The 9,044-nt window shown below is 56.8% G+C and overlaps 1 protein-coding gene across 1 annotated transcript in view; it reads right to left on the reverse strand.

Annotated features, from left to right (window-relative positions):
• Positions 1 to 9,044, reverse strand: part of Lama1 (laminin subunit alpha 1) — a 139,031-nt gene that overhangs the window by 50,622 nt on the left and 79,365 nt on the right. Inside the window, exons 18-25 of the mRNA XM_004635832.2 lie at positions 8,661 to 8,747; positions 7,774 to 7,985; positions 4,473 to 4,579; positions 4,060 to 4,240; positions 3,509 to 3,645; positions 2,340 to 2,576; positions 1,144 to 1,287; positions 33 to 212 (exon numbers count right to left, since the gene is read on the reverse strand). Of these exons, the coding sequence (XP_004635889.1) occupies positions 33 to 212; positions 1,144 to 1,287; positions 2,340 to 2,576; positions 3,509 to 3,645; positions 4,060 to 4,240; positions 4,473 to 4,579; positions 7,774 to 7,985; positions 8,661 to 8,747 (1,285 nt within the window). The remainder of the gene's footprint in view (positions 1 to 32; positions 213 to 1,143; positions 1,288 to 2,339; positions 2,577 to 3,508; positions 3,646 to 4,059; positions 4,241 to 4,472; positions 4,580 to 7,773; positions 7,986 to 8,660; positions 8,748 to 9,044) is intronic.

Raw genomic sequence — 9,044 nt, forward strand, 5'->3', positions numbered from 1 at the left:
CGGGGAGGGAGCCCCGGAACCCGCACCCCCACCTGGTCTCCCTGGAACTGCTCCGGCAGCCGCCAGTAGAAGGGCTCGGTGCGCACGCGCTGGCGGACGGCCGCGGCGTCCAGCAGGATGTCCGGGGCCTGCTGATACACGCCCTCGGTCGTGCCGCTCACGTTGCTCTGGGAAACCACGCGCAGGAGGGGCTGATGGGGGCCCAGGGTCACCTGGAGGTGGGGAAGACACACGTGAGACCCGGAGGTTAGCCCCGAGGCTGCACACCGAATTCCCACAGCGTTTCCCGCGCTAGCAGCTCCAAGATCAAGGTAGGTACAGTGCGGGCTTCTCCCGAGAGCCAAACAGCCGGGTTCAAAGGAATGGCACGGGTTGGCCAGGGGACAGAGCTCGGAACAGAGGCGGACAGGCTGCTGTGGCTTTCTTCTGTCCCCACCCGGCCTCACAGGCAGGCTGGCACCGGGCTAAGCTGAAGCTGCCCTTGGTCCCCGCCGCGGTGGTCTCCCGAAAGCAGAGACAGAGCTCTACTTCCTGTATGACGCACGTTGAGGCCCTAAGCCCGCGGGGATGGACGAGGTGCGGGCACAAAACATGGTCAATGTTTACATTAAAAATATTACAAGGAAAGACACGTGACCACGAGCCCTCCTCAGCCGACTCCCCCACTCAGCAAACTCATCCACCGTCCGGCCACTTCCTGCAGCAGCGCTGGAGGCCCCTTTCCTGAGGTTGACTGGCTGAGCTGACCTGACTGCCTCCCTCCGTGCCCTGAATCCATTCTTTTGTGGTCATTCTGAGTTTGGGGAAGAGCCCAAAGTCACACGGTTACAGGTCCCGTGAGGAAGGTGGATGAGGACACACGGCGACATTTTTATTTGGCAGAAGCTGCCATAAACATTTTATCACTGGTATTTGATGTTTAAGGAAAAACTGTGTTATGGTAAAAAGGCAGATGGCCATTCGCCCCACACTTTCAATACACCCCAATGTCCCCAGCAACATGTCTTTCACTCTAGTAAGAGCTCTTAAAAGTTTAAAGTTAGCTATATTTTCCGACGCTCCTGTACGTACGCAGCATCTCTCCTCCCTGAACAGCTCCCAAGGTGCCAGGGTTGAGACAACTGACACCTGTGCACAACTTACAGGAGTCCTCACGTAACCCTCCAGCTCCCTGCAGTCGTGGGACAAGCCGAAGCAGAAGCAGGGGGTGCAGCCCCGGGGGTCGTCGGCCCGCAGGGCAAAGGTGCCCTCACGACACTCGCTGCACTGGCGGCCGATGACATTTTCCTGCGGGAGCAAGGAAGGCTCATTAGTACCTGGAAGACAGAGGCAGCTGCTGTGTTTTGCAGAGACCTGCAGACGCAGGAGCCGAGGCCCACCAGCCTCCACGCAGTGCAGCTCCAGGGGCAGTGATGACCAGGGCCGTTCTAGGCACTCTGGGAGACGCAGACTCCCTTAGGAGCCCTGGAGAGGTTCTCCTGGGATGCCCAGCGATGATGGGCCTGGAGGACCCAGTGATTCGCGTGGGTGTGGGCACGCCTACGGCCTAAGCAAGCACTCTACCACTGTGGTGTACTCTAGCTACTTTGTCTTATTTTCAAAATTTATTTTATGACAGTATCTTACTAAGTGGCCCAGACTGGCCATCAATTTGCAGTCCCTCTGCCTCAGCCTGCTGCCAGCTCGGGTGATGGGTGTGCACTGAAGGACCTGGCCCTCAGGTGATGCCGATGGTCTTTCTGCAAGGAGCAGGGATTACTAGGGCAGGTCCCCTCCGTTCTGATCCCCTCCCCGCTACCCTGAGATGTGGCAAGACAAACCCCGTACTGAAGCCCCCTCGCCTCCCAGGCTGTGCGCTCTCCAGGGCTCTCCGCGGCACCCCCAGCCAAGCATTGACCTGGTGCACGAGCTCCCTCTTGGCACTGCAGGAAGGCCCAGGGAGGGTGCTGTGACCTCCTGGTGCCGAAGCCCTGCAGGAAAGCCTATGGCTGCTGCAAGATTAGGACAACGCCAGACTCTCACCGGCTGGAAAATCACACACGCAGCTCTTGCCCTGCCCGGACAGGCGGGAGCATCGCTGCTTCTCACTCTGCAGTCACAGGTGTCCTGAGCCCTGTGCTCTGTACCTGTCAGACAGGCTCTGTGCCAGGGCAGCGCACTAGAGCGCTCGGCATTTCCGGTGGTGCCATCGCTGACATTTGTAATGAAAGCTAAAGACTCCACGGAAGACGCTTCTTCCTTGTTTATAGGCACCCACAGACTCGGGAGCATGAGGCCAGGGATCAGAATTCCATCAGCCCCAGAGTGAGGGCAGCGCCCCACAGTGGAAGAGCAGATACCTTGCAAGAGCAGGCGCCGGTCTCCTCCGCACAGCTGCACACACCAGGGTCCAGGGCACAGGTGGTGGCCAGTGTCCCTCTCAGGTCACAGGCACAGGGGACACAGTCAGGAAAGTTCCGGTATCCTAAGGAGCACTGGTCACAGCGCTGCCCGCCAAACTGGGTCTTGCAAGGACACTGGCCAGATAGCAGGTCGCACTGTGAGCCTATGGAGCCCTCGTGGCTGCAGTTGCAGGCCTGAGAGAGAGGGAGGATCAGAGTGAGGGAGGGAGAATCAGAAGGAGGGAGGGAGGCACAGAGAGAGAACACTTGCAGAGGCTGCTGTGCACTCGGTCACAGTCCTTGGGGTGGACAGCCTCCCAAGCACCTGCCCCACTGACTTGCGTGCAAGTGCGGGACCCAGGGCCCACAGGGCCAGGAACCCAGGGAAAGCCAAAGGTCCGAACAGGCCAGCAAAGTTACTGCCGGTGTCATGCACATTTTGCTTTGCTTCCAACAACCAGCTATACCCAACCCAGTCTAAGAGTTGCCCAAAACCACGTCTCCCAGATGGGACACAAAGCCCCAGGGAAATGACCACGCCTTCCTCTTGGAAATAGTCGACACTGCAGATGTTTGGAGGGTCCAGTTAGGTTTATGACTCCCTGCTCCTAAGACCACTTGTGCTCATAGGTGGGGCTTTGGGAAGGTGAATGGGTCCTGGGCTCAGAGCTGTCTTATCGCAGAAGGCAGGGTCTGGGGGGAAGAAGTGGGCACTAGGGCGTGGGCTAGGGTGGCGCACCTCCCCCTGGGCTGGGCTCTCTGTCCTGTCCCTAGCTCTCCTCCCCAGGCCTCTCTGCCTTGGAGTTAGCTGACAGTGGGCTGAAACCTTTACCGAACTGTGAGCCAAAGCGTAAAATAAACCTCTCCACTTCGAAGTTGCTGGTATCAGGTATTTGCCCCAGGAAGAAGAAAGATTTTATTTACTGATGGATTGATTGGTTGGTGGTGGATTGAGATGCGGTCTCACTACACTACCCAGGCTGGTAATCCACCTCAGCCTCCATGTAGCTGGGTCCAGGGCGCACATCAAGGCACTCGGCCGTACCATGTGTGAGCTGTGAAACTGTCCCTCAGGTCAAATAAGCACCTGGGCACTCCAGGCATGGGGACGAGGAGGTGGCACCCACCTGGCACCCTAGCTCCGCGTCCCAGCCCCAGTGCTCGGCCTCGCACTCCTGGCACTTCGGGACTTGAGTGTGAGGGGCACAGATGCACTCTCCGGACTCGGGGTCACAGCTGTCCTGAGTGTGGGCACAGTTGCATGCTGGAACAGAGAAGTGGTCTTCCAGAGGGCACGCCCCGCGGGGCTGAGCGAGCCGAGTGAGCCAGAACCCAGGCAGGCTCTGGACTCTAGGAGACCGCCCATCCTGGGGACCCTACTGGAGGGGGGAGCAGAGCTGGTGGTGGGAGAGCTCCCCCATGCCATCATGGAGCAGAGCTGCTTGCCATCCCAGCTGTCACTTTGCAGATGAGAAATGAGAGCAAAGTGCAGAGATGAACCTAAGCTCACAGGAGCAGCAGGCGGCAGGGCTGGGACCAGACCTTAGGCCTGGGCCTGACAGCAACAGAAGAGGCAGGGGGTCCCGAGTGTGAAGAAGAGGGCCTCCAAGCAGCTGGGCCAGCCCAGCGAGGCCCTGGGGAAGCCCGGGATGAGGATCCCGTGGGGAGCCCAGCTTACGCGTGCAGCCACCATCCTGGAATGCGTAGAAGCCGTGGGAACAGCGGTCACACCTTCTGCCGGCGACGCCCGGCACACAGCGGCACTGGCCCTGGTCTGTGCACTCCCCTGACGTGGAGCCTGCCAGGCTGCAGTTGCAGGCCAGACAGCCGAGCCCAGTGTCCAGCCCGTAGTAGCCAGGCTGCGGCACAAGAGGGGAAGCTATGAGCCAGGAAGTGATCGTGCGGACAAGGACATCTCCCAGATGACGTGTGGGACACCATGGGGGCCACAAGGCTTTCATGGCATCTCCAAGTCCCTGAAAGTGGAACGTGGGAGGCCATGCCTGGCCACAGGGGATGACAGTGCCGTCCCACAGCTGTGAATTCTGTGACAGCAATCAGGTGGCACGTGGTGGGCAGTGGGCTTCTTACCAGACACTGGTCACACCGTTGTCCTGTCACGTGAGGTCTGCAGTTGCAGCGCCCGCTCGCAGGATGACACACGCCAGAAAGGGAGCCCTTCTCGTGGCAGCCACAGGCTAATGCACACAGGGATGCACCGGGTCATTTGGGGCTGTGGCACAGCTAGAGATTTTCATGCCCAACAGCATGCCAGAGAGAAAGAGGGCGAGGGAGAGGGAGGGAGAGAGAGGGGCTGAGGGAGGGATGGGAGAGGGAGGGAACGAGGGGGAGGGGCCCAGGGAAGGGGAAGGGAGGGGGAGGGAGGGAGAGAGAGACTGCCAAAATAATCTACACACTTCAGGAAAAGAAAAATAGTATGATGTGTACCAATAGATGGTGTTGTCCTCAAATAGGGGCCCCCGTGGTTGTCACGTGTTATGGAAAATCCACCGCCCTGCTGGCCCTCAGAGCAGAGCTGGACACTGCAGACCGTAATCTCATGGCCAGGGCTGCCCAGGCAGCAGTTCACCGCCCCTGTTACTACAGAGTTTGAGGCACCTTGTACCAACCTCATGCTGTCTTGGCAAATTCAGGATTGAAATATTCATGCCAGTTTCTCTTTTCCTGAAGCATGCATACAATTTTGGGCTGTATATTACTTTGCAATAACTAAATCTTTAGCTTTTTCTGAAGAGTAAGCCAAAATAAAATAGGGTGGGTTGATGCAGGCAACCATCCTAGAAAAAACACTCAAGCTATAAAGATAGTAATAATAATCCTGAAGCTATTAAGATGATCATTAACAAACTAGCTGCATGAATTTCATGCATGCTGTGGAACTTTTAAATGGAGATACTGATGTGTGTTAGCATTTTTCTATTGAGAACACCCATGGTGATTTCAAAATCAATTTTCTGTTCATTTGCATCTCAAACAGGCACATGTGTCACCTTTCAAAATAGTTACAGCACAATCTAGGTAATGTATGCATTCATATTTTACTTCACAACTCAATGAAGAATATTTCCGTCTTCTAAGTTGTGAATGAATTGTGGGTTTGAGCAAGGAATTTCAGATGCGATACTAATATTTAAAGCATAAAGCTCCCCACTGTTTTAAAGTGATGCAAGGTAGGGCCGGCCTGGTAGCTCAGCGGACTAAAGCGCCTGCTTAGGCAGAACGCAGCGGCTGGGCTTCAATCCCAGCCTGCTCCCATGCCAGCCCTGCTCCCAGGGTGCGCTGAGTCGGCAATTGAGACTGGGCGCGGTGGTGCGCGCCTGTCATCCCAGCACCTGGGAAGCTGGAAACAGGAGGACATGAGGAGTCCGCGCTACGCGGTGAGACCCTGGAGGCCCTGGCCTAAATATGGAAAAAAGACCTGACCCAAGTTATCTGGTCTGAAAAATGTCGGATGGAATTTCAGACAACCATCATGCTTTGTGTTAGCCAATTTTCACTGCACCTGATGCACTCCCTGAAGAAATACACCAACGAACGCTTAGTCTGAGGAAATGCGCCTCAGTCCCTAGGACACAGCTGGACACCCCCAACCAGAAAGTCGGGAAGCTGCAGTGCGTTCAGAATTCTAAACTTTTCTGGGTACCAACAGGATGTCACAGTGGACACTTGTGACCCATCCCAGTCAAAACACAGCCGTGCCATAGATACTGTGGCAGGTCACGGTCAGGCAGCCACATGTGGAACCTCTGGGCCTCACGGGTGGACTTTGGTCCGGTATTCCTAAGGGAGCCCGTCAGGTATGTGCAGATTCTGAAATCTGAAAAGCATCTGAAATCCCAAGCACTTTGGTCCCAAGAACTTAAGAGAGATGGTGCTCGGCCTGCCCAACCTTGCAGGAAGCAGACGGCGGAGGGCGCCAGGGACCTGCTTGGTGGCCAGAGAGACGTGCTGGAGTCCAGCCTCCCTGTGTGACCAAGCCAGAGCACCCAAGTCCCAGGACCCCTCTCACCTTTGGGTTTGCAGGTGTATGCAGGCCAATGCCACCCCTTCTGTAGGGCCCCAAAAGGCTGTGCACACCCTCTGGGGGGCCCTTCACCCTGCAGCTTCAGCGCCACTGCCGGCTCTCAGCTGGCACCCACCAAACGCAGCTGCACACACCACCCCGCCCCGCGCACCGCGCAGGCCCTGCCTCCGCTCCTCTTAGCACGGTAGTCCCACCCCGCTTGCTGTGTGTGCGTCCCTGGCCCCTGGCCTGCTGGGCTCTAGGGCTGTCCCAGCTGCTAAATTCTGTAAGCAGATTTCAGTCTGCATCTTACTGGCCCTCTGTGTAGAAAGCAACCCGACAAGCTCTCTCTCCCTAGAACTTCCAAGCAGACAGTGGCGTTGTCAGGCAGAGCAGTAACACATTTTCAATCCCTAAAGCCTGTCTAGCAGGTTGTTTCTGTATTTATAGTGCCCTCTTGCGTCTCCATATTGTAAAGTTACAGAAAGATCAGCAATGACCTCATCAAATACTCAAAAATCAGAACAGTGTTTCACCAATAACAGCCCGCAGGAAAATAATCAGCCTTGAAAACTAGAGTCCACATATGCCAGCCCCAGCCAGCTGGCCTCGCTTGCTCGCCTTCACCATTCTCCTGCTTGCTGGGACTCTGCACAGTGGGTGAGGCTGATGGGGTTGGTGCATCTGAGCTCTAGCTTCAAGGCTGACTGCTGCCTGGCAACTGGGTCTTAACTCTGAGTAAAGTCAGAACCTGTTTTTTTTTTGGATTATTTTTTTTTTCCAGTATTGGGGATCGAACTTAGGACCATATGCTTGCCAGGCAGGCGCTTAAGCCACTGAGCCATATCCCCTGCCCAGAACCTACATTTTTTTATTCACTCACTCCTTGCAGAAATAAATCCTTTCAGAAACAAATCACTACTGGGAAGAATCACCACTGGGGCTCGCTTGTCTCTGGTGCACGCCTGTCTTTCTCAGTGAAGACTCCACATGACGTATACTTTGAAGGCTCCACAGAAAATTCAGCAAAGCGACTCGGGGGTCACCACAGACCACCAAGAGGGACCCACACCTCGCTTTAGTCATTCCGGGGCGGCGGTCTCACCATGTCCCACTCTCTATCCTGACACCCCACCTGTTCCATCTGTGCCACCGATGTGGCAGCTCTGGCTGAAGTCACAAATCACTTGAAGTGTCACAGAGCTTGGAGAACGAGGCCTTGGGAATCTGGCCAAGTGCCGCCCCAGAAGGGCCAGGAGCCGCCTCTCCAAGACAGGGCCCCACAGCCCGAGCCCTGTGACCAGTGGTAGACAGAGGCCCACAGGCATGACAACAGCCCTGATCCTACCCCGCGGCCCAGGCACTCACCGCGACAGTTCTTGGCTGTCACAGCATCCCCGTAGAACCCATCTGCACACCGCTCACAGTGGATGCCGTCTGTGTTCCCTTTGCATTTCAGGCACTCCCCAGTGACTGGGTCGCAGTGACCAGGCTCGGAGGGGTCCACGTTGCCACTGCAGTCACATGGAACACACGATCCCCCGGGTATGGTGGGGTTTCCATAGTAACCGTCTGCGCATCTGTGTCCAAGATGAGAAGCAGGCTGGCACCATTGCAGCTAGTCAGGACGTCAGCTGCCGGCAGGGACTCCCAGAGGGCTGCACTAAAATGCTGGCTCGCTCCTGTGAGCATCACTGGGGTGGGGGGGCTCAAGCCGCCAGCAGTGCCCCGTGGGGCGCGTGGCCCCTCCGATGACACCAGCTCTCCACCCGCTGAGCCAGGGTCTGTCACTGAGACTTACACAAGGGAAAAACATACACCGCTTTCAGGTGCCAGAGGACCAAGGCTAAATCAAGCCACCTGTCACCCTTAGCTCACCCAAGCCATAGGACATTCCAGTGCGCACCGTAGTGCTGCCTCCTCCCAACTCCCTGCTGTTCTGAGCTGGCCAAAAGCAGGGCTCCCGAAGGACTTGGAATCCTGTTTCCCACACATGCCCAGAAACACACAGCATTCGCTGCTCAGTGGGTCCCTTGACCTGGCTCTGTAGCTCTGGAAGTGGTACACACCCAAGGCCCCAACCACACTGAACTCCAGACTTCGAACCTCATGAGCCTCAGCCTTCCATGGCCAAGTGCCAACTCGCACCCTCATCCCCACGCAGAGGCACAGGGATTTTGCACTGGTTAAAAATGGCACAGAACATCCTCACGGCAAACACCCAGCAGGGACTGTGGGTTCTAAAGCAGCAGCACCTCTCGCACCAGGGTCCCGCGTAGCCTGGGGCACACTTATCGCAGAGCAGGTCCTCCTCCTTGTCCAGGCGGCAGGTAGGACTGAAGCTGCAGAGAGGGCAGAAAGGAGTGCAAGGTCTGGGGAGGCTGTCAAGCCCCAAATACATACCTGTGCCTTCTTTTGGCTCTGTCCCGGGCACTAAACCCAAGGAAGGCCTTACCCTGAGCTGCCTCTCTGGTTCCCCTAGTTGTGCAGGCCGGGCCTGGACTTGCAGTCCTCCTGCCTCAGCCTCCCAGAGTGCTGAGATTACAGGTGAGCACCACTGTGCTCAGCCAGCATGCAGTACCTCCCACCACACCTGCTCTTATGAACGCTGACCAACGGGGCCTCTGCAGGGGCCACTG

The sequence above is a fragment of the Octodon degus genome, unplaced genomic scaffold (genome assembly GCF_000260255.1).
Source record: "Octodon degus isolate 3935 unplaced genomic scaffold, OctDeg1.0 scaffold00075, whole genome shotgun sequence".
Lineage (NCBI taxonomy): Eukaryota > Metazoa > Chordata > Mammalia > Rodentia > Octodontidae > Octodon > Octodon degus.